General features: G+C 30.7%; 2 protein-coding genes across 2 annotated transcripts; both read left to right on the forward strand.

Annotated features, from left to right (window-relative positions):
- The first annotated feature begins 10,570 nt into the window (after positions 1 to 10,570).
- On the forward strand, positions 10,571 to 14,766 carry LOC100248271 (serine carboxypeptidase-like 40). The gene is made up of 7 exons (XM_002272925.4): positions 10,571 to 11,057; positions 12,321 to 12,428; positions 12,524 to 12,798; positions 13,289 to 13,549; positions 13,652 to 13,860; positions 13,963 to 14,068; positions 14,455 to 14,766. The coding sequence occupies exons 1-7, from the start codon at positions 10,661 to 10,663 to the stop codon at positions 14,611 to 14,613; spliced, it is 1,515 nt and encodes a 504-aa protein (XP_002272961.1). The 5' UTR covers positions 10,571 to 10,660; the 3' UTR covers positions 14,614 to 14,766.
- Positions 14,767 to 16,127: 1,361 nt separating this feature from the next.
- Positions 16,128 to 23,307, forward strand: LOC109121421 (serine carboxypeptidase-like 40). The gene is made up of 7 exons (XM_002271454.5): positions 16,128 to 16,614; positions 20,080 to 20,187; positions 20,286 to 20,560; positions 21,189 to 21,449; positions 21,553 to 21,761; positions 21,857 to 21,962; positions 22,896 to 23,307. Exons 1-7 carry the CDS (start codon positions 16,227 to 16,229, stop codon positions 23,052 to 23,054), a joined length of 1,506 nt encoding a protein of 501 aa, XP_002271490.3. The 5' UTR covers positions 16,128 to 16,226; the 3' UTR covers positions 23,055 to 23,307.
- Positions 23,308 to 26,201: the final 2,894 nt, after the last annotated feature.

The following is a 26,201-nucleotide window of genomic DNA, read 5'->3' on the forward strand; positions in this document are numbered from 1 at the left end:
GATAAATTTAATTTAAAAATATTAAACTTATCTTTTGAAAAGATAAATTCAATAACTGCATGACTTTCTCTGTTTTATATAAATTATAATAGTTTTTAAAGAATAAGTTTTTAAAAGTTGTATTTTTAATTTTTAATTTTTAATTTGTGGTAAGCCATCCATCATTAAAATTTTAATGTATTAATACCAAAAACTAAGTAAAATTTTATTTAAAACTAATTTTAAGTAAAATTTAAAACTAAGTAGTTTTTAATGGTATTAAGTATTAAGTTGTTTGTTTTTTAAATATTTTATTTTTATTATGTATTAAAAAAAATATAGAAAAATCAAACAATTACTTTTAGCATTCAAAAAAAGCTAAATATTTTGATGGTATTTGTTTTTTTTTTTTGGCTGATTTTCTATTTAGTTAAAAGTAAACCGTTGATATCAACTAATATAACTAAAACGAATTTGTTATCAATAAGTTTAGTTTAGTTATATTAATTGATATCAATATGTTACTTTTAATTGAATAGAAAAAACTAAATATTTTGTTTTTTTTATTCAGTTAAAAAATAATTGAATTTATCTTAAATATTTTAAGAAATAAGTAATACATTTAATAAAAAAATAAACGATGTGAAATTTAAAAGTAAATTGTTTTCAGTAAAAAGTTAAAAAAAACAAACAACACCTAAGTGCTTATTTAATAGTAATTCTAAAAATAGTTTCTATCCTTTATAATACTCGAAAATAACTTCTTTGATAAAAAAATTTTAGGTTCTACAAAGGTTTACCAATGCTCCTTAGAATCACTACTAAACAAATTATGCTTAAGTGATAAAAATATTACAAGTGTTGTAAAATTATAAAATGAAAGGAGTAGAAAACAAGAAAGAGAAATTAGAATGTAGGAAGAGAATATAATATATTTTATTAGAGATATCTCCCTTTTATAGGGAGTCACAAAAAGATATACATCAATATAGATGATCATCCACAAGTTCTCATAATCTGATAAATTCTCATATTTTCTAACACCCCCCCTTGGATGATCATAACAATATGGTAACTGCCTTATTAAAAACCTTGCCAATAAAACCCAATGGGATAAAACCTGGACAAAAGAAAAAAAAGTGCAATATATCTATATTAGCATTCTCCCCCTCATGTAAACATGATTATGATTTCTTTAACATTTCAAATGGTAGATCTCTCAATCTTCTCATTCCAATGTCATACCTTAACTTTTTCAATGTGATCGAAGGTAACGCCTTTGTGAATAGATCTGCTAGATTATTGTATGACCGAATTTGTTGAACATCAATCTCACATTTCTTTTGGAGCTCATGAGTATAGAATAATTTAGGGGAGATATGCTTAGTTCTGTCACCTTTTATGAATCCTATTTTAATTTGTGCAATACAAGCAACATTATCTTCATGTAATACAGTTGCATTGTCTCTGATGGAAGGTAGTCCACATGTTTCTTGTATATGTTGGATCATTGATCTTAACCATACACATTCACGACTTGCTTCATGAATTGCAAGAATTTCTTAATGATTTGAAGATGTGGCTACCATTGTTTGCTTGACCGATCTCCAAGATATTGTCGTTCCACCATAAGTAAAGACATATCCCGTTTGAGATCGAGTTTTATGAGGATTTGAAAGATACCCTGCATCTGTATACCCAATCAATTGTGATTTTGATTATTTTGAATAATATAAACCCATGTCACTTGTTCCACGAAGGTATCGCAATATATGTTTAATTCCATTCCAATGCCTTTTAGTTGGGGCAAAATTGTATCTTGCTAGTAAGTTGACAGAGAATGTTATGTTTGGTCTAGTATAATTTGCAAGATATATTAGTGCACCGATTGCATTGAGATATGGTACTTCTGGACTAAACAATTCTTCATTTTCTTCTTTAGGACGAAATGGGTCTTTGTTCACTTCAAGTGAACGAACAACCATAGGGGAATTGACTGAATGTGATTTATCCATATAAAATTGTTTTAACACTTTCTCTATATATGTCGATTGATGGACTAATATGCAGTTTAAATAATGCTCGATTTGCAGGCCGAGACAATATCTTGTTTTCCCAAAGTCTTTCATTTCAAATTCCTTCTTTAAATAATTGGCTGCTTTTGTGAGCTCTTTTGGAGTTCCTATAAGGTTTAAATCATCCACATATACTGCAATTATTGTAAGCCCAAATTTTGATTTCTTGATAAAAACACATGGGCAAATTGAATTATTCACATATTCTTCTTTTAACAAATACTCGCTCAAACGATTATACCACATACATCCAGATTGCTTTAATTCGTACAAAGGTCTTTGTAGTTTGATTGAGTACATGTTTCGAGGTTTTGGATTAGTTGCTTCAGGCAATTTGAATCCTCCAAGGATTTTCATATATATGTCAATATCTATACACCCATATAAATAGGTTGTAACAACATCCATAAGACGTATATCTAGTCATTCAGAGATTGTTAAACTTATCAAGTATCGAAGTGTGATTACATCCATTACAGGGGAATAAGTTTCCTCATAGTCTATACCAGGTCTTTGAGAGAAACCTTGAGCAACAAGTCATGCTTTATATCTTATGATTTCATCATTCTCATTTTGTTTTTTCACAAAGACCCATTTATATCCAACAAGCTTTATGTTTTCAGGTGTTTGAACTACAGGTCCAAATACTTCTCATTTTGTTAACGAGTTTAGCTCTATTTGGATTGCTTCTTTCCATTTTGGCCAATCATTCATTTTTCAACATTCATTCATAGTTTGTGGTTCTTGATATTCATCATTTCTCATGATGTCCATAGCCACTTGGAATGCAAATATATTATCTATGATAATGTCGCTACGGTCCTTTGTTTATCTCGTGTGACTCATTGAGATCTCTTCAGTTCTAGATATCGATATTTGATCAATTTGTGTCTCTTTAAGAGCTAACTATTTGTCAAGTTGGGTTTCATCATTTGACCATTTCATATTTGTGAACTCTTTAGGAATACTAAGTTTTTCATATGTTGTTTATTTTTTTTTTCTAGGAATTAAATCCTTTGAGTCAATAGGTCTACCACGCTTCAGGCATGTCTTAGATTCATTTTCCATGGCATTCTCCAATTTTCCTTCAGGGACATCAATATGTGTCGAGGCGTTCACAACTAGCACATGTGACTTTGTTACTTTCTTTATATCTGTGAAAGCATCAGGTAATTGATTTGCAAGTCCTTGTAAATGAACAATCCTTTGAACTTCTAACTCACATTGTCTTGTACAAGGATCAAAATGAGATAAGAAGGGTACATACCATGTAATGTCTCTCCATTCTTTTGACTTGTCTCCCCTTAATGGCGGGAAAACATTTTCATCAAAATGATAATATGCAAAGCGGGTAGTAAAAACATCACCCGTGACTGGTTCAAGATAACAGATAATGGAGGGAAAATTAAAACCAACATATATACCAAGTCGACGTTGAGGTCCTAACTTGGAACGTTGAGGTGGAGCTATGGGAACATAGACAACACAACCAAAAATATGAAAATGTGAAACATTTGGTTGGGAGCCTAAAGCAAGTTGTAAAGGTGAGTAATCATGATTAGTTGTAGGGCAAATTCAAATTAAAGTGGCAACATGAAGAATAACATGCCCCCAAGCAGACAAAGACAATTTTGTTTCAAGAGTAATGGTCTTGCAATCAGTTGCAAACGCTTAATTAAAGATTCAACTAATCCATTTTGAGTATGGATATGAGCAATAGGATATTCAACATCAATACCAATCGACATAAAATAATAAAAATATGTTTGAGAGGAAAATTCACCAGCATTAAGACAAATTGTCTTAATAGGATGATCAGGGAATTGTGTCTTGAGGCGAATTATTTGAGCAAGTAACCTAGCGAAGGCAATATTTCTAGTTGAAAGAAGACAAACATGAGACCAACAAGTTGATACATCAATTAAAACCATAAAATAACGAAAAGGTCCACTAAATGGATGAATAGGTCCACAAATATCACCTTGAATACATTCTAGAAAGGTTGGTGATTCATATTCAACCTCGGTAAATGATGGTTTAATAATTAATTTGCCTTGTGAGCAAGCAACACAATTATAATCATTGGGCATCAGAATCTTCCGGTTCTTCAAGGGATGCCCTAAATAATTGTTGATGATACGACACATCATGGATAATCTTAGATGACCAAGACGTTCATATCATATCATAAAAGTTTTTAAGTCACAGAACTTCTGGTTCATGACAGCATATGACTCAATGGGTTTAATGATTGTTTGATATAACCCACAAGAATAAGAAAGAAGCTTTTCCAAGATATGTTTTTCCCCATAAATAATTGAAGTAATGAGAAGGTATTCATTACTATCATCATTCATGGTTTCAATGTGATATCCATTTTGGCGAATATCCTTGAAACTAAGAAGATTTCGCTTGGATTTAGCATAATAAAGGGCACCATTAATGTGGATTTTAGTTCCTCTGGGTAAAATAATGGTTGCTCGTCCGGAGCCTTGAATCAAGTCTACAAGACCTGATATTGTATTAACATTAGACTTAACCAACGATATGTTAGAAAAATATTTTTTATCACAAAGGATTGTGTGTGTTGTGGCACAATTTGCAAGACATGCATCTACATTGGATGTCGTATGATGTACTAAGGTATGAGAAAGATCCATGTATCTTCAAGTATAAATAAAGAGAAGAATTTAAATAAAAAATAATAAAATATGAAATAAACTATAAAAGATGAATAATAAACAATGTGTTTAAAGATGATAACAAAATAAACCTATTTGCAAAGAACTAAATAAGAACATAACATTTAATCATAACAAACATTTCCATCACCAATTAGATGGTCAATTTTCCCGTTAGGATTCTCAAAGAAATCTGAAAAATCTAAATGGGTTAGATCTACTAGGCCATCACTATCAATGAAATTCATTTCAACTTCCTTTCCTTTTACTTTTATTGAGGCTTGATAAATGTCAACAAAATGTTTTGGAGTACAACAAGTACGTGACTAATGTCCTTTCATGCCACATCTATGACACTTATTCTCACGAGCATGTTTACTTTGTGGTTCTATCCCCTTTTCAGGTTGTGCCTCTGAATTATTCCACTTCTGGTGGTTTGAGTTGTTCTTTTTTACTTTGAGAACCACTACGATAAGAAGAATTGTGTTTACCACGACCTCGACTACGATCATGTCCTCGACCTCATCCATATCCACATTCTTGTCCATGTCCAATGGTTTGAACAGATGTGGCATTGGCTTCAGGCAATGACATAGACTTAATAGGACGAGATTGATGGTTTTTCAATAATAGCTCATTATTTTGTTTAGCCACAAGAAGACACGAGATCAATTATGAATATTTAGTGAAAAAATGCTCTCAATATTGCTGTTGTAGGAGCACATTCGAGGCATGAAAAGTCATGAATGTTTTTTCAAGCATATCTTATTCAGTGACCTTTTCTCCACACAATTTTAATTGTGAGCTAATTTTGAATAGGGTCGAGTTGTAGTCACTAACAGACTTGAAATCTTGTAATCTCAAGTGCATCCAATCATAGCGTGCCTTTGGAAGGATTACGGTCTTTTGGTGATCATATCGTTCCCTTATATTATTCCAAAGGATGAAAGGATCTTTAATAGTAAGGTATTCACCTTTCAATCCTTCATCAATGTGATGGCAAAGGAATATCAAAGCTCTGGCACAATCTTGCAAGGATGTGTCATTTCCTTCTTTAATGGTATTTTCAAGATTCATCGCATCTAGATGAATTTCAACATCCAGAACCTAAGATAAGTAGTTCTTGCTCGAAATATCGAGGGCAACAAATCCAAGTTTTGCGATGTTTAACGTTATTTGAAAGCTATATATAATATTAAATAGAGAAATATTTCAATTATTATAATAAAACATTAATAAAATACTTTAACAATATTTCAAGTAAACAATGTCTAAAAATATAATGACCTAAAATTTATCAATTATAAATATGGTAAAAATGTATAAATATGAAATAAGAATTAAAATTTATCATAACAAAAATGTGCAAAGTAATATATAGCTTCAAGTTATGAATTATTTTATGTAAATTTGTGCATAATTTTGGGCTATAAACTTTCATTATGTAAATTTGTACATAGGTTCAGGCTATAAACATTTATTTATTTATTTTATAGTTTTTGGCTATATAATATTGTTTGGTATAACATCCAGTTATATCGTATAATTAAAAATAAATAATTAAGGATCATACATAACTTTTGGTCATGTATCTGTAATTCTGTAATTTTTCCTCATAACTTCTGGTTATAGGAATTGAACATATTTTTCATAACTTCTAGTTATGAATTTACCCCATAATTTATAATTTACTTCATAACTTCTTGTTACAGGGATTATACATATTCATATGTTTAAATAAAATAAATAAAAATAGAGATCAAAGGGTAATAAAATAGAAAATCATGATACAAGTTTATTATATACTTTTTTGTGAGAAAGAAGATAGAAGAGTTTTTCTATTTCTTTGAAAAGAAAAATGTCTTTCTATCTTTCTATTTCTTTTGTAGATATTAGTCGTGCGTGTTGTAAAATTATAAAGTGAAAGGAGAAGAAAACAAGAAAGAGAAATTAGAATGTAGGAAGAAAATAAAATAGATTTTATTAGAGGTATCTACCTTTTAGGGAATCATAAATAGATATATATCAATATGAATGATCATCCACAAGTTCCATAATCTAATAAATTCTCATATTTTCTAACAAGAAGTATTTTCTAGAATCGTTGTCAAACAAAGAATCCGTTTGATAGTAATTTTAAAAAACGCTTTCAACATTTTTAAAACTTGAAATTTTTTTATTTCAAGTATTAAAAATATTAAAAATACTTTCTAAAATAACTCAAAATATCACAATTGTATTTTAGAATCATTCTCAAACAACTTTAAAGTTTCATAGTGAGAAAGTTGAACCACTTGACACCGTGTAGTGATGGAATAAAAAACAAAAATCTTTCTCATCTCAACGTTTATCACATTTTTCATCATCTTATTGAGCGGAAGACGATGGTTGAATGTTAAAGCCAGAAGGAGTGTTCATCAAGTTCATCTGGAGCCCAATAAAAAAACCAATGGATTTGTCCGCGTTATGGGCCGCGTCTTGGTCTGAGAGGGTGTTTGGAATCCGGGAAAATCAATTTGGTTCAAAAGATTTACCGTTGAACTATAATATTTATTGGAGTCAAACACGTGATTGGGTTTTTCAGTCAAATGAGTGGAAAGACAGCAAGTAGAGACAACCAAATGTTATGAGGATTGGTGGATCATGCTGGGTGTCATCCATTTGTTTGGTATTTTCCCTTTGACCAAACAGCAAAAAGAAATAATGAGAAGATCGGTAGGAAGGAAGTTGCTTTGAAGGCAGTCCAAGAGCTCAATCACATGGGTATATGCCACAATCTTTAAAAATCACATGCATATTTGATGTTAAAGCATTGTTTATTTTGATTTGGTCAGAGTCAAATTCCAGTTAAAGTGCTTTCTACGTTTGAAAAATTAATTATTTTATTTTATGCATTAAAAAGATATATTGTTTGATTTTGTACAGATTTTTGGTGGGTTTCTAAGGCAAGTGTTGGGCCTATCGGATGGGCTGGACTGGGCCTGAAAATAGACCAGGATGATGTAAGGTTTGTAAATCTTGAACCCAATTGTGTTGCTGAATGGGCTGGGCTTTGAAGCGGATCAGAAAATGGGTTGTGGTCAATCTATTGGAACCAATCCAATTAGCATTAGGTTGGGTTGGGGCCAGGGTTGTAGCCCTAATCACTTGAAATAATCTCAATTAAATTTTTAGTGTAAGACTGTAAGGACAAAAAAATGATAAAGACTGTTTGGTCTTAGGAACTGATAATTAGCCCATGATTATTGAATAGCCCATATTTGAACTCAAAACCAAATGATAGAGTGGAAATTGAAGTGAAAGACATTACTTTTTTAAACTCCCCAAAATACCCTTAGTTGTTAAATTAAAAAAACTAACCGATCATCTTTATCTCTCTCATTCTCTCTTTCACTCTTTTTCTCTTAATAGATATTTTTGTCTCTCCATATTTTATATTCTTCTTATCAATTATACAAATTATAATGACTTTTAATCCATTATCAATAAATAGACTCTCTAAAGTATAATTCTTTTTATTTAAAATAACATTTTTATTGTCACGTAGAAGTAATATTATTAATTTTTTTGAGACTTCAATTAAAAAATGAAATCGTAATTGCTAACTGCAATTTCATTTTTTAATTGAATCTCGATTGTTAATAGAGACTTCATTTTTATAAAAGAATGATGTGACAACCATGTGATGAAAAGATATCACATTGAATATAAGTTTTAAAAAGGGCTTAAAACTAAAACAAGTAATTTTAACCCAAGATTTGGTATTTAAAATAGGAAATGAAATACTGATTAAGATTTTTATTTTAATTTCTGCTTAGGGGCAAAATTGACATTCAGACTAATTCTTATTATTCTTCTATCTGTCACCTTGACAATGAGTGCTGTCATTCCTTCCCATCAAATATATTTTCCCACTCATACTTTTAAATTTTTTAAAAATAAAAATAAAAAACAACCCTCATCCAGCAAACAAGGGAAGAGATTTGAGATTTAGAATAAAATAGATTATTTAATTTAATATTTAAAATTATTTTTAATTTAAGTTATGATATCAATTTATTTTATTAAATATTTTAAAGCTAATTAATGACTTAAATTAAAATTTTAAACTTCTATAATATATGAAATTTTAAATATTTCAATAAATAAAATATATAAATGTACATAAAAATAGGAAATAATGACATTTTTATAAGGGAATTTAACAAAAAATATGCAACAGTGGAATACAATCATTTAATAATGAAATAAAAATTATTACAATTATGCAATAATTTAATAAAAATGTATGCAATTATCCTTGCTCTTAAAGTCAACAAAAAGTGATTTTTATGGATAACATTGCCTTAGCATGAATAAACCCTAATAAAAATTTGAAAATTCATTAAAAAAAAAAAAATTTCAATCATGTCCAATCAAAATGGTAGTCTCAACCTATTTACATAAAGGCCCAAATATAATTTTGAAAATTCATTAAAAAATTTAATAGTCTCAACTTATCTATGTCAATGTTTTAATATGATTTTGAAAATTCATAAAAAAAAAAAAATTTAATTTCAATCATGTTCAATCAATAGGTGATTAGTCCCAATCCTATGACGACTTTCATCCCTGTTGCATGGGTGTTGCAGTCAAGCTGCCTCATCCTTTTGTCTTTGCATTCAAGGACCAATTTTCGTCTTATCTAAGCTTTTGATACTTTTTGGCTTTTTATGTAAATACCCTAATCTAATTTTAAAAATTCGGAACTCAAAAAGGATTGGGACTCTAATAATAAGGGGGTCGTGGAAAGATCCAAAACCTATTATTCCTTCCTATAAAATATCCCATCTTTGCTTGAATTGGTTAAACACATCCAAAATTTAGTCTCATTATTTTAAAACAAACCAAGAGAAGCTTCCTGAAAACAAATATTTTACAAGCCAACTAACCCTTGGAATCTAACCCACCTTTGTATTTTAATCCATTTCCCTAACTATTTCCTTTTGAAAGGCATCAATCTCTCAAAATAAGTCCAGATTTCTAAGAAAAATGTCTCAATCCAAAAGACTTAGTCCAATCATTCTCAACCTCCCTTTCAAATACCCATAAAGATTTTTATTTTTATTTTTTATTTTTATATTTGGTTAATATTGGTATAAAATATTCATTAATTTTTTAGAAAATAAAATGCTAATTATGGCATATCTAGTGACCATAACTAGGTTGTACTTTACTAGTACTAATATAACAAAAATAGTAATTAATATTTAAAGGGAGAATTTTTTTGGTCTCTACTTTCTCTTCAAATGGTTGAATTCTTAGTATGTAAAAGGAAAATGGGTCAAAAAATAGACAGGTGGAATTAATTTTTTTTTTTTAAATTTTTGAAGATCTTTAAAATTTTTATTTCTTTTTATTTTCATTTTTACATATTTAAAATTTATTTATTTTTATTCCCTTTTAATTTGAATTTCAAAAAAGGTAAAATAGGTGGAAAAACAAGCCCAAAATAGCTCAAGATGAACCTAATTATGGAGATGGTTTTGGATTGAAATAACAATTATTTTATACCAAAAAATAGATAATTACTGAAAAAGGATTTTCTGTTTTTTATTCGAATCCAATCACGAGGTGACATGTGCACCATGTGCATTACAGTTCACGCACGTTCCCTATTGGCCTGAATGGTACTGAGAGAGAGAGAAAACCAATCACCACATTACACGTGTCCGAATACTAACTGATGTAGCGGATTATGATTGGTTAGCGAGAAAAACTGCAACAAACAATGTTGGATTCGGGTTCTTGTGATCACCTCGCCTGGTTATGTTTTGTTGTACCAAATTGTAACTATATAAATCCCCCCTCTTGGATCCAAAATCTCAAACCAGTTTTCCTCCCTTCATTGTCTTCCACTTTCCGTTTGGAGAGCAAGAAAAAAGAATGATGGGAAACAAGGCCTCCTGTTGGGTTGTCTTCTTGTTGTTCATTTTCTCAAGCTTTCTGGCCGAGAGCCATGGAAAAACAATGAAGCAGATAGAGGCACTGGATATTCTCCAGAAGGCCAAGCTGCATGGAAATTCAGGCATAGACACCAACCTTTTTGAAGTGAATGAAGTTGAAAATGGAGCTGAAACTGAAAGCCATAAGATTCATCCACAGGAGGGGCTGAAGGAGAAAGACAGGATTGATATGTTGCCTGGACAACCACATGTTGGGTTCAGCCAGTATGGTGGGTATGTCACCATTGACGAATCCAAGGGCAAAGCTTTGTACTACTACTTTGCTGAAGCACCACTCAGCAAGAAGTCTTTGCCTCTTCTTCTCTGGCTTAATGGAGGTACATATGCAGTGAACTCAATTCTCAATCTCTGATCATTCTCAATTAGGCTTTGTTCTTGTTCTTATTTTCTCGAGAAAATATGAAAATAGGTACATTTTCTGAGTCTATTTTCTTCGGTTGGTTTGACTTTTGAGTCAGAAAATATGAAACTTCCCATTAAAAATATTTTGAATGCCAACTGGGGTTTAATTATTATGAGAAAAAAATATGAAAAATAAAAATAAGAATCTGGGAATTGAAACACCCAATAAGATATGAAGAGTATGTGATATTTCCAAAGCTGAGGCTATAATTTCTCTCTAGGATTCAGGGACAAGTTATTTTCAATAGTGGCAACTGATTATTATAAGAATAAAAATCTTTCCACGCTGGATAATAATAATAATTTTTTTTTTTTGGTTTTAAAATATTTGTCTCTTGATGCCATCTTGCCTTCGGAATCCCATGCTTCACTCCTTCCCCAGGATTTTCCGGCGGGTATGAAGTATGATGTCACCTTATAATCTTCCCACATGAAAGTCATAAAAAAACAAAAAGATATTTGAAATATTTGAAATATTTGGAATATTCTGGGGTTTATTAGATGAAACAGGGCATGAACCACTCCAATATGATTGTGCTTTCCTTTCTTTTCCACGCGTCTTTGATCTTTGGACTAACTTGCTAGTGTGTTCACCTAGCCTAATTTTTAATGATTTTTGTTTTTCTTTCATGCTTTTTCTCAACCAATATTTTTCCTAGAAGTAACCATGATGGTTAATTATTGACTAATTGAATTGGGTCTCCCATTTTTTTTTTCTAAAGCCTTTTATTTAAAAATATATATGGCATTGAATAATTTGACACCCACCATATGGTCATTTGCATGAATACAAAAATTTAGGGTTAAAATGCATATAATAATAATATTTTTAGAAAATTTTAAGGATATAAATATACAAAATAAATATCCAAATACAATTTCATAATATAACTCCTATTTTTCTTAATCCACTAATTCTCGGAATTATTATATACTTGAAACATCTTCATCATTTTAAGATATTAAGTTTTAATACCAGAAAGTAAAAACAAAATATGTTTTATAAATTAACGAATTATTCATTTAACAATAATAAATCAATAATTTAGCTAAGATAATATTTTCTCTCGATCCCAAAAGTATTATTTTATAGGGATTTTCTGTCTTATTTACTTGACCTTATTTGTATATATGCATACATAACATACGCTCCTTTAATTAATATATCGATTTCTCAGGTCCTGGTTGTTCTTCTCTTGCTTACGGAGCAATGCAAGAGCTCGGCCCATTTAGGGTCCATAGCGAAGGCAAAACACTTTATAGAAACCAATATGCATGGAACAAGGGTACAAAATTTTTCCCTTCACCATCAATCTCTTTTGCATCCAAAATTTTTATTCCTTTTGACATTTTTGGTCCCTTTTTTATTTTTTGGTTTCAGTTGCAAATGTATTGTTCTTGGAGTCACCTGCCGGAGTAGGGTTCTCATACTCTAACACAACATCCGATTACCGGAACGGTGGAGACCGGAAAACGGCGAAAGACAACTATGCCTTTCTGGTGAACTGGCTGGAGAGGTTTCCTGAGTACAAGAAGAGGGATTTCTACATTTCTGGTGAAAGCTATGCTGGGCATTATGTACCTCAACTTGCACACACCATTCTTCATCACAACAAGAAGGCAGATGGGCCCATCATCAACCTCAAAGGGATCATTGTAAGCCTATTAACAAGTCTCTTTCCCTTATCTCATATGAATACAAAACACACACTCAACAATAATTTGGAAGATGACTCTCAAGCAAATAATTGAAGTGTGGACTCAACATGCCATTCTTTCTTTATCCAAAATGGAGAAATAATTGAGCCTTAGACTTAAACATAATGTGGCTTTGGCTTTGCTTCTTATCAAAATGATGGAATGTCCAATCTAACACTTGGTCCACCAAGTCTGTCTAGCCCCAAGACATTGATGAGTCAATATTATTCATGTGTGATATGGCAATATAATTATTGGGTAATTCTTTTTTAATATATGACATGGCATGCTTTGATTGGTTATGGCTTCGACCCGACCCCTTTGGGTTTTGGGCCAGACAAGAACAACTAGCTAGGCCCCGCCCATTTACCCACCAAAACTGTAGCTCCATTTTTTTTTTTTTTTCCATTTTTGAATTTAATTTACGAAATTCTTGTGCAAAATGCAGATTGGAAATGCAGTGATCAATGATGAAACCGATGAGCTTGGAATGTACCAGTACTTTGGGAGTCATGCTCTTGTTTCAGAGAAAACCATACGCCAAATGGAGAAACACTGTAATTTCTCCCCCGGAGCCGCCAGCCAGAGCAAGGAATGTACAAAAGCTTCTGATGAAGTTGATGATAACATTGACGTTATCGATATCTACAACATTTACGCCCCATTATGTTTCAACACCAATCTCACAGTCAAGCCCAAGAAAGTCACAGTAAGTCACACACACTTACAAATGTTTAATATTGATGAAAAACAATGGAATTATTCAATTGAACTTGGCCTGATCTTACTTGTGAAATCCCATGTGCTACAGCCTGAATTCGATCCATGCAGCGATTACTATGTGTATGCTTATCTGAATAGGGCTGATGTTCAAAAGGCCCTCCATGCCAATGTGACCAAGCTCAAGTATGACTGGGAACCTTGCAGTGACGTTATCCAAAATTGGACAGATAGCCCCTCCACCATCATTCCCCTTCTGCACGAGTTCATGGAAAATGGTCTCCGTGTATGGGTATTTAGGTAAATAAACCGTCCTAAAAAACATGATAATTTGAGCTCACATGTTCTTACTGGTATGGAATTTGTGGACTGGGACTTATATATGATCTTTGTGAAATGCAGTGGGGATACGGATGGAAGGGTGCCAGTGACATCAACCATGGCTTCTATTGATACGATGAAGCTCTCTGTAAAGACTCCATGGCACCCTTGGTTCGTTGCTGGGGAGGTAATTTTTTTTTCCTCATCCACCTCTTGTGTGACTACGTTTCTCTATTTCTTGTCTTTGTCTTTTGAATTAATGATAGCGTGGAGTCCATAATAGTTCACATCATCCACCAAAGACCCAAAATAAGGGAACAAAAAGCATCAACCAATGGATTGGGTTGACTACTGGCCTTTGAAGGTCCTACTATTATGAGTAGATTTAGGACTTTGGGCACTATAGAGATCCCTTTCTTCAGTAGTGGATGACTTTCATTGTGGAGGCTCGAATGGTGGACTCTGATATAGCATTGTCTGAAAAGAACCAATGGTTGTTCCTTCTGGTTCAACCACTGATTTCCACAATACAAGCCCAAAAACTTAGCATAATTTTCTAATTTCGTGTGACAGGTTGGTGGATATACAGAAGTGTACAAGGGAGATCTAACATTTGCTACAGTAAGAGGAGCAGGGCACCAAGTGCCAAGTTTCCGGCCCAAGAGAGCTCTTTCACTCATTTCTCACTTCCTTTCTGGCACTCCTCTTCCCAGGCGTTCATCAAAACACTGATGGGCTGCTTCAATATTTTTCGTGCCTTTTAGTCATAATGGTTAATTCACTGCTGATCTGTTGCTCATTCATCCTTCTATTTGATTCTTATGAATTGTTCAAAATTATACATATTTAGTATATAAATTTATTGCCTTGGTCGAATTCCAATTACTATAATGGTCTTTTTATTTATTTATTTATTTTTATTTTTGTTTAATTCGCGGGCCTAGGACAAAGCCTAGGCTGGGAATGAAATTCCCAATCCAGCTCGAGCCCAGCTCAAGGCCTGCCTGGGTCAGGGAAAGGAGGCCCCAGCCCTGGATCGTCTTGCCCAAGCTCAGTTGCATGATTCATTTTGTGGTAGTGTGACGAAGAGCGGTTTTCACTCCATTTTCAAATGAGACAAAAAAGATTTGAGAATAAGAATAAACTAATTATTTTTATTTAATATTTAAAGTTATTTTTAATTTTAAATTGTAATATTAAATAATTTTATTAAACATATTTAATTTATTTAATAACTTAAACTAAGTTATTAAGACACTTTAAATCATTAAGTTAATCGGATAGTGTTAAAAAAAACTTAATTATTGAATAATTTTATAAGTTCTGATATGGTAATCATAATTTTTTTAATCTTAAATAATAAATTAACTTTAAATTAAACTCTTTTATATAGAATAACAAATTATATACGAAATAAAAACAATATTTTTATTAAACAAGTATTTAGTGTAATAAAAATTAAATATATCTATAATAACTAATAACTTCTTAAAATTATTATTTAATTAGACAAAATAATAACCATAAATGGTTCTAATAAGATGCATAATTTCATTACTTAACTCCCATTATTATGCAAAATTCAAATATGAAAGGAAACTTGTGAACTAGAATTACTGAAATAGAAAGTGCCTAGTGCTCGGAGTTGTGATTTATTTCATTTCTTTAAAAAACTTGTTTTTGGAGAAAAATAGAGTGAAAAAAGTGCAAGAAAAGAAAAATTAAATGAAAATAAAAAATAGATTTAAAATTAATAAGTTATTTTTAGATATTATTTTAAATTCATTGTACTTATTTTAACTTTTTCATATAAAGATTAAATAATTTTAAAATATATACATTCTAATTAATGTTAATTATATTTGATTTTTTTTTATATTTTTCATAATTCAATTAAACATGAAAAAAATTATTTTTTTAGTACCTTTTTAGTTTTTATAGATAAGGGGAAAATGATTGTAACCAATGTATACATCTAAATTAGGAATAAGATAAAAATAATTTTTCTTTAAAATTTTATTTTCTTTTTTCTTTTTTATTTCAAAGCTTTTATTTGTTTTTTTTTTCTCCTATTTGGGTATCATTAAATTTCAAAAAGATGAAATATATAAAAAAAACTAAAAATAGCATATAGACAAACCAATAACCAGAGTCCACGTGTCCCAAAGAACACAGATTACTAAATAAGCCCGTTCATCTTTTGTTTGTTTTTATTACAATTGGGACATTCAAAGGAAGCATTTTGTTAATACCAATTTTGTATATATATCCGAACTTCAGTCCACTTTTCCTCTTGTCTCTCACTTTCTGATTGGAGAGCAAGAAGAAAGCAAGAGAAAACAATCATGGGCGACAAGTCTTGTTGTTGGTTAGTGTTCTTCTTGTTCATTTTTTCAAGCTTCGTAGAACAAAGCCATGGCAGGGTCAGGAAGCAGACAGAGCTACTGAAACTTCTCCAAAAGGCCAAGATGCAAGGAAATTCAGGCATAGACACCAGCCTTTTTGAAGTGAATGAAATTAAATCTGAAGCTGAGAGTTATAAGATTCTTCCACAGAAGGGAATGAAGGAGAAAGATAGGATTGAGAGGTTGCCTGGACAACCACATGTTGGGTTCAGCCAGTATGGTGGGTATGTCACCATTGATGAATCCAAGGGTGAAGCTTTTTACTATTACTTTGTTGAAGCACCGACTTCTAGGGAGTCTTTGCCTCTTCTTCTCTGGTTTAATGGTGGTATGTATCTATAGTAGTTCTTTTTCTTCTTTAACTTTTGCTTTGATATGAGTTTTTGTTCTTGTTGTTTGTTAGATTGATGGTGTGTTTTTCTTTCTATTGTGAGAGTTAGACATGAAGATTTCCCATATATTCTAACAAAATTGTTGAAATTTTTTCCAAAATTACCTTTTGAGTCTAAGCTTTAATAAATTTTAATTTTATTAGGATATATGTTTTATAAACAACTTTTCTAATATTCTATTTATTTTGAGATTTTCTTATAGCAATTTTTTAATAATTACATAATTAATTAATTTCATATATGAAATATTATTATGTAATTATAGAGAGAAATTTTGATCCAAAGAGTAAGTCCTTTGTGAGTTAATTAGGGTTTGAAAAGAGGAGACTCATTTAGGGTGTAATTAGGGTCTTGGATTTTGAGGGTTCCGGAGAAAAATAATGATTTTTTTTTCAATATTTTGATGCGTGATGTAGGGTTTAGATCAAATCATGTAAATCATTTTTTTTTTTGCTTTGTATGTTTACTAGTTTTATATATAACCAAATTATGGTTGAAGTTAGAAAATTTGTATATGACCAAATTCCTTATGAATTATTTATATTTAAAAAACTGATTATCCATAGTTCAAATGAAGGAACCTGTTTTGCCAATAAAAGCTTTAAGGTATTCGTATTAGTTTGAAAATTTAAAGATAAAACAATTCACATGCAATATGAGGTTTTAATAGGATTCGACTAACCATTTTTATATCCATGGATAAGAGAGTCATTCTACTATACAACAAAAAATATAATAGAAAATGAAAACTAAATACAACAATTAAGTTTGTGAAATATTTCATATGTCCCCACTCCCGGTATCTACATCTCGAACCACAAGTTCCTTTGCTTCATTAAGTGTTGTCTATTTTTTCTCATGTCTCTATCCACATATAGACTTTACCAATCCATCTTTATCTCATAACTTTTTCCTTCCATTACCTAAAATATTTATAAAAATATTCATAATAACTTTCTTTATTATTTAAGAAATCTAATATTATAGTGACATCTAAATATAATTTTTTTTTTTGTATAATATTCTTTAAAAAATAGAATCTATACCAATTAGGGTTTAAAACATTTTCCAATAGAACCTACATCCATTAACTAACACCTTTTCCTTATCAAATTCTTATGAGCACTTTATACATATGATATACGTAATAATTTCTCAATGAAGGATACTAAGACAACCCTTAATTCAAAAGAGTTGAAGAAAATGGTGTTTGTGAGTAGAGAAGAGGATTCATTTGAATGTTTAGTCGCTAGAGGAAAAGTGAAAAAAAAAAAATCACTATAGGAGTTCAAGTGAAACAATAAATATTTCAATTGCAATAAGGAAAATAACTAGTATAGGAGGAGTTATTCGTACAAGATTGAAGGAAATTGATATTTTTCAGATATTTTTTATTTATGATCCAATTTTTAAAATGTATTTTTATATTATAATTTTGATATGAATTTTTTAGTTTTGGCCGACAATGGAATTGTAGCACCTAGATTATTTAATTTAGATTCTAAGAAATGAGAAAGCAATTGTGAAAGATCTATCTTATTAGTTAGAGATTTGTAGAGAATCTTTTCACACATGTTTTGCAACATAATAGTGAATTTTCTTTTCATTGCTTTGTCCATTTTTCTTAAATGTTGACTAATTTAATAGGTCAAAGAGTATTACTTCTATAACCATGTGATCCAACTTAGAGTTGTTGAGCGTTGACAATTAATCTTAATAATCTTTCCATAAAAATTAAAAACTTGTTTGATTGTGTGATTTAAAAACAGTTTTTCATTTTTAAAAATAAAAAATATTTTTTAAAAATTTGTAAGATTGTTTAACTGTTGTTCTCTAGAAATGATTTTTAAAAACAAAATGAAATAGAAAATAATTTTTAAAGAATAAGTAAAAGTTGTTTTCACCAATTTTTAAAAACACAAGAAAAATATGAGTTTATTTTACCATGTTTTTTGAAACTTGTTTTTAAAAACTGTTTTTTATCTTTTAAATTTAAAAACTGTTTTTAAAAATAAGTTTAAGAAAATATGGTTAAATAGACCTAAATTTTATTTTATTATATGTCAAAATAGATACTTATATATTTGAAATATTAAAAAATTTTGAAATATTTGAAATATTTTCTAGTTAATCTAATTTGTTTTATATTAAATTGGCCATGGACCACACCCCCATTTGAATGCTTGTTATGATTGTGCTTTCTTTCTTTCCATGGACCACTCCCATTAGAATTCTTTTTATAGTGCCTTGCTCTTGTTTTCACATGCCTAATTTTTAATGAATTTTCTTTTCTTCATACAAACCATTGCTTTATGCTTTTTCTCGACCTAACTTGCTTTTGTTTCCACGTGCCTAATTTTTTAAAAATAAAAAATAGTTTTTAAAAATTTGTAAGATTGTTTAATTGTTGTTCTCAAGAAATAATTTTTAAAAACAAAATGAAATAGAAAATAATTTTTAAAGAATAAGTAAGAGTTGTTTTCACCAATTTTTAAAAACACAAGAAAAATATAAGTTTATTTGACCATGTTTTTTGAAACTTGTTTTTAAAAACTGTTTTTTATCTTTTAACTTAAAAATTGTTTTAAAAAATAAGTTTAAGAAAATATGGTTAAACAAACCTAAATTTTATTTTATTATATGTCAAAATAGATACTTATATATTTGAAATATTAAAAAATTTTGAAATATTTGAAATATTTTCTAGTTAATCTAATTTGTTTTATATTAAATTGGCCATGGACCACACCCCCATTTGAATGCTTGTTATGATTGTGCTTTCTTTCTTTCCATGGACCACTCCCATTAGAATTCTTTTTATAGTGCCTTGCTCTTGTTTTCACATGCCTAATTTTTAATGAATTTTCTTTTCTTCATACAAACCATTGCTTTATGCTTTTTCTCCACCTAACTTGCTTTTGTTTCTACGTGCCTAATTTTAATGAATTATCTTTTCTTCATACAAACCATTGTTTTATGTTTTTTCTGAACCAATATCTTTTCTAGAAGAAACAATGATCATTAATTATTGACTAGTTCAATTGGGTCTCCCATTTTTTCTAATGCCCTTTATTAAAAAATATATATGCCATTGAATAATGTGATATGTTGCCTTATTTATTTATACCCACCATATGCTCATTTTCTTTTTATTTTATTGAGAAGAGCATGCTACTTACTATTTACATGAATATATATATGAATATTGGATAGATTTTCTTAAATAAAAAAAAAAGTAGGGTTAAAATACATAAAAAAATAATATTTTTAGAAATCTTGAAGGATATAAATATGTAAAATAAAAATTCATAATATAGCAAATAAAACTTCATAATATAACTTCTATTTTTCTTAATTTACTTAATTTACATGTCTCTTTAATTAATATATCGATTCCTCAGGTCCTGGTTGTTCTTCTTTGGCTTATGGAGCAATGCAAGAGCTCGGCCCATTCAGGGTTCATAGCGATGGCAAAACTCTCTACAGAAACCAATATGCATGGAACAAGGGTACAAGATTTTTTGTTCACGCTCAATCTCTTTTGCATCCAAAATTTTTATTCCTTTGACATTTTTGGTCCAATTTTTATTTTTATTTTTTGTTTCAGTTGCAAATGTATTGTTCTTGGAGTCACCTGCTGGAGTAGGGTTCTCATACTCAAACACAACATCCGACAATCAGAGTGGCGGAGACCGGAAAACAGCCAACGAAAACTATGCCTTTCTGGTGAACTGGCTGGAGAGGTTTCCTGAGTACAAGAAGAGAGATTTCTACATCTCTGGTGAAAGCTATGCTGGGCATTATGTGCCTCAACTTGCACATACCATTCTTCATCATAACAAGAAGGCAAATGGGCCCATCATCAACCTCAAAGGGATCATTGTAAGCATATTAATGTCCCTTTTCTTTCTTTTATATGAATACAAAACACGCACTCCACAATAATTGGAAGATGAATCTCAAGCAAATGATTGAACTGTGGACTCAACATGCCATGCTTTCCTTTTGTAAAATAGAGAAATAATTGAGCGTTGGACTCAAACTTAATGTGGGTTAGGCTTTTCTTCCTAACAAAATGATGAAATGGTCAATCCAATATTTGGGTCCATCAAGTCTGTCTACCCCTAAACCTTGGGCTTAGAAATTTATACCATCACATCTTGACATTGATGAGTCAATATGATTCATGTGCGTGATCTAGCAATATAATTTTTGGGTAATTTTTTGTAATATATGATGTGGCATGCTATGATTGGTTATAGGTTTGACCCGACCCCTTGGGGTTTTGGGTTAGACAAGACTAACTAGCTAAGTCCCGCTCATTTACCCATCAAAAATATACTTCCATTTATTAAAATACGATACTTTTAAAACTATTTCCTAACGTATTTCTAAAACTACAACACTTTTTATAATGTCAATTAAAATTGTCTCTTGGAAAGATAGTTTTCAATTAACCATTTTATTTTGAAATGGAATTTAATTTATGAAATTCTTGTGCAAAATGCAGATCGGAAACGCAGTGATCGATGATGAAGCGGATGACATTGGAAGGTACCAGTACCTTGGGAGTCATGCTCTTGTTTCAGAGAAAACTATACACCAAATGGAGAAACACTGTAATTTCTCCCCCGGAGCCACCAGCCAGAGCAAGGAGTGTACAGAAGCTGTTGATGAAGTTCATAGTAATATTGACGTTATCGATATCTACAACATCTACTCCCCATTATGTTTCAACACCATTCTCACAGCCAAGCCCAAGAAAGTAACAGTGAGTTCATACACACTTAAAAATGTTTAAAATTGATGAAAAACAATGGAATTATTCAATTGAACTTGGCCTAATCTTACTTGTGAAATCCTATGTGCTACAGCCTGAATTCGATCCATGCAGCGATTACTACGTGTCTGCTTATCTGAATAGGGCTGATGTTCAGAAGGCCCTCCATGCCAATGTGACCAAGCTCAAGTATGAGTGGCGACCTTGCAGTGACATTGACAAGAATTGGACAGATAGCCCCTTGACCATCATTCCCCTTCTGCGCGAGTTCATGGCAAATGGGCTTCGTGTATGGGTATTTAGGTAAATAAACACTCCTTGAAAATATGACATAGAACTTAAGACTCTATTTGGGAATTTGTGGACTGGGACTTATATTTGATCTTTGTGAAATGCAGTGGGGATACTGATGGAGATGTGCCAGTAACATCAACCATGGCTTCTATTGGTAAGATGAGGCTCTCTGTAAAGACTCCATGGCACCCTTGGTTCGTTGCTGGGGAGGTAATTTTTCTTTTTTCTCGTCATCCACCTCTTCTGTGATTACTTTTCTCGCTTTCTTGTCTTTGTCTTTTGACTTAATGATATTGTGGACTCCACAATCGTTCACATCATCCACCGAAAACCCAAAATAAGGGAACAAGAAGCACCAACCAATGGATAGGATTGACTACTGGGTTTTGAAGGTCCTACTATTATGAGTAGGTTTTGGACTTTGGGCACTATGGAGATCCATTTCTTCAGTGGTGGATGACTCTTATTGTGGAGACTCAAATAGTGGACCCTGATATAGCATTGTCTGAGAAAAGAATCAATGGCTGTTCCTTCTGGTTCAACCAGTGATTTCAACAATACAATTGGTTGATTTGCATTTATAGTTTCAAAATCACGTTAAATTATAAGCGTCTATTTAACAACCGTTTTCGAGATCATTTTTTATTCTTTAGAACAAAACAATAAAAAAATATGTTTGATAACTAAAAACTATTTTCTATTTTTTATTATTAAGAATATAAAATATGGTATTTTTAAAAAACATCTTTTTATTATTTTATATTGTTTTTACTTGTTTTATAAAGAAGGTTTTAAAAAATAATTATACAAATACGTGTAGAATGATTAAAAATAAAACATTAGACATATAAATTATTTTTAAAATATATTAAAAAAATATTAAAAATAGATTAAAAACATTTTATGTTTTCAAATAAGCTTTTATTCTACATGAATAGTTTTAAAAAACTGTTGTAAAAAATTATTTTTGATAATAGTTATCAAATAAGACTTAAGACTCTTGCTTCTTTTTGTGAAATTTTTGTAATTTAATTCCTAAATTTTATAAAATTAAGAGTATTTATATATCAATATATATTTAGAAATGTTGATATATTATTGTATTTAAAAACCTTAACATTATTTTCTTATTTTGTATGATAGGTTGGTGGGTATACTGAAGTATACAAGGGAGATCTAACATTTGCTACAGTAAGAGGAGCAGGGCACCAAGTGCCAAGTTTTCGGCCCAAGAGAGCTCTTTCACTCATTGTTCATTTCCTTTCTGGCACTCCTCTTCCCAAGCCTTCATCAAAACATTGACGGGCGTCTTCAATATTTCTGGTGGTTTTTAGTAGGGCTTTTAGTCATGATGGTTATTTATTGCTCATTCATCCTTCTTTTTAATGACATGTTAAAATTTGTGACTTGTTTAAAACATTGAAATTAAGGTGGGAAGGCTCTCCCGATGACAGTGTCTAATGAAAGTGTTTTTGTATTTTTGATTAGACGATAAAATACTTTGCAAAGTTGCAGAAAATGATATTATAACCAAATTATGGTTGAAGTTAGAAAATTTGTATATGACCAAATTCCTTATGAATTATTTATATTTTAAAAATTGATTATCGACTCTTCAAATGAAGGAATTTGTTTTACCAACAAAAGCTTTAATGTAAACATATTAGTTGAAGAACTCAAAGATAAAATAATTCACATGCAACGTGAGGTTTTAACGTGATTCAACTAACAATTCCTATATCCATGGATGAGGGAGAGTCATTCTATTATACAAGAGAAAATATAATAGAGCATAAAAACTAAATACAACAATTGAGTTTGTGAAACATCTCATATTTCCCAATTCTTTGCATTTAGATTTTGAAACAAAAGCTCATTTACTTCATTGAATATTGTCTATTTTTTCCTCATGTCTCTATCCCCGTATAATCTTTACCAATCCATCTTCATTTCATAACCTTTTCCCCAACTTAGAATATTTTATAAAAATAATTTTAAAAACTTTATTTATTATTTATTGGAAATTTAATATTGCAATGATATATGAATATAGAAAATAATTCATATGATATTCTTTACAAAAAGAATCTATACCAATTAGGGATTTGAAATGCTTTCCAATAGAACCTACATCCCTTAACTAACACCTTGACTTCTTATATGTTTTCTTATCAAATTCTTATGAGCACTTTATGCATATGATATATCTAATAATTTCTCAATGAAGGATGCCAAGGTAACTTTGGATTCAAAAGAGTTGAAGAAAATGGCGTTTGAGAGTAGAAAAGAGGGTTCATTTGATTTAGTCCCAAGAAGAAGAGTAAGAAAGAAAAACCACTATAGGAATAGTTGGTTAAGATCAAAATTGATGTTCAAGAGAAACAATAAATATTTCAATTGGAATGAGGAAAAAAATAAATACTAGAGGAATTATTCGTATAAGATTGTAGGACATTGATCTTTTTTGGATTTTTTATTTATTTATGATCCTATTTTAAAAATATATTTTTATATTATAGTTTTGATATGAATTTTTTATTTTTGGTGGACAGCATTCGTATAAGAGTTGTTGAGCATCGACAATTAATCTAAAAAATCTTCCCACATGAAAGTAAAAAAAATATGTTTAATAATTTAGTAGAGAAAAAAAAACTAAGTATATAATAGTACTTTTAGGGTTAAATAAAAAAATTTAGGGTTAAAATGAATAAAATAGTAGTACTTCTAAAAATCTTTAAGATATAGATATATAAAACAAAAATTCACAACATAACAAATAACATTTCATAATGTAACTTCTATTTTTCTTAGTTCTCTAATTCTCAGAATCATCATATACTTAAAACCTCTTTATTTTTTACGGTATTAAGTTTTGATATCAAAATCTTTTCATCTTTTTTAATTAATGATCATATCTTACTTTTTAGAGCCTCTTAGGATTCAATATATTAATTTTATACCACATCCATTGTTTGTGGATAGTAAAAACAAAATATGCTTTATAAATTAATAAATTATTTATTTAACAATAAATCAATAATTTAGCTAAGATAATAATTTCTTGTGATCCCAAAAGTATTATTTTATAGGAGTTTTACCAAACTATTTTCTTGACTTTATTTGCATATACACATAACATGTCCCTTTAATTAATATATCGACTCCTCAGGTCCTGATTGTTCTTCTTTGGGTTATGGAGCAATGAAAGAGCTTAGCTCATTTAGGGTCCATAGCGATGGCAAAACTCTTTACAGAAAGAGATATGCATGGAACAAGGGTAAAAGATTTTTCTTTCACCATCAATCTCTTTTGCAACCAAATTTATATTCCTCGGATATTTTTGGTCCATTTTTTATTTTTATTTTTATTTTGTTTCCATTGAAAATGCTTATTCTTGGAGTCACTCGCGGGAGTAGGGTTCTCATACTCAAACACAACATTCGACTACCAGAGCGGTGGAGAGTGGAAAAACATAAAGGGTTAAATTTACAAATTTGAAATGATTTCATCTTTTTTAATTAAATAATTCTAAAAATTAAAGAATATCATAATATATAAGCCAAAAGATGTAACCTCGTTAATCTTTGGTTGATTTCTTCTAAAATTCTTAAACTTTTCACTATTTTGAGCTTTAATAATCGGATAAATGATTTAGTCTTTACAAAACTATAAACATCGTACGAATATACGATGCGAGGGAATCAAATTAAAAAAAAAAAAAGTAAAAATATCCTTCTTGGCTTTGGTTCATGAAATAATAGTACTCAAAACTAAAAATAAGAATTGAGGAGAAACTTCCAACATACCAAATGAGACAGGTGCATGAGAAAGCCTCACTTTATGGGCAGTTTGGATATATACAAGGCCATGGCATCAAAGAGAATAGGGCATGGTGACCTTCTCAATAAGTATACTTTACCTTTGATCTCATCAAGAATCAAGATGCTTGTTGACACGGCCACCTTGCCTATTCCCATCAGCCACAATTCCACATCCCTGCTATTTCTTCTCCTCCATGGAAAACCACTTCTTTCTCTTGTAGAGAGAGAACAAGGAACCAGAAGGAATTGGTTAGCTTGTTTGTGACCAATGCTTAATGGATATTGTAGGGACTCCTCCCTCTGGGAAACACGTGGCACGCACCTCACAGTGACACGTGGCACGCATCATCATCCGAATCACCACCATCCGGATTCCCCTAAAGATATGCATAAGGCAGTTCTCCTATCCGGATCACCTCAAGGAAAGGCAAAAGACGTTTCAACTTCTCCTATCCAAGGAAGAGCAAACGTCGCTGGCAAAGCACAGACATCCGGACAACCTTCATAATGCATCCACTCCACAATACATCCGGGCAATAAGCATGTGCCACCCGGATATAATCATCCGGATCATCAATCAAAGTAAAGCAAGTCTTACACGCTATCACGACAGCCAGCTATGGCCCAC

The sequence above is a fragment of the Vitis vinifera genome, chromosome 13 (assembly GCF_030704535.1).
Source record: "Vitis vinifera cultivar Pinot Noir 40024 chromosome 13, ASM3070453v1".
Classification (NCBI taxonomy): domain Eukaryota; kingdom Viridiplantae; phylum Streptophyta; class Magnoliopsida; order Vitales; family Vitaceae; genus Vitis; species Vitis vinifera.

Coding starts and splice junctions, on each gene's coding strand:
- LOC109121421 (XM_002271454.5), top strand. CDS start 16,227: ATGGGCGACAAGTCTTGTTGTTGGTTAGTGTTCTTCTTGTTCATTTTT. Junction 21,450..21,552: donor CCAAGCCCAAGAAAGTAACA/GTGAGTTCATAC, acceptor TATGTGCTACAG/CCTGAATTCGATCCATGCAG. Junction 21,963..22,895: donor CTTGGTTCGTTGCTGGGGAG/GTAATTTTTCTT, acceptor TTTGTATGATAG/GTTGGTGGGTATACTGAAGT.
- LOC100248271 (XM_002272925.4), top strand. CDS start 10,661: ATGATGGGAAACAAGGCCTCCTGTTGGGTTGTCTTCTTGTTGTTCATT. Junction 12,429..12,523: donor CCAATATGCATGGAACAAGG/GTACAAAATTTT, acceptor TTTTGGTTTCAG/TTGCAAATGTATTGTTCTTG. Junction 13,861..13,962: donor CTCCGTGTATGGGTATTTAG/GTAAATAAACCG, acceptor TGTGAAATGCAG/TGGGGATACGGATGGAAGGG.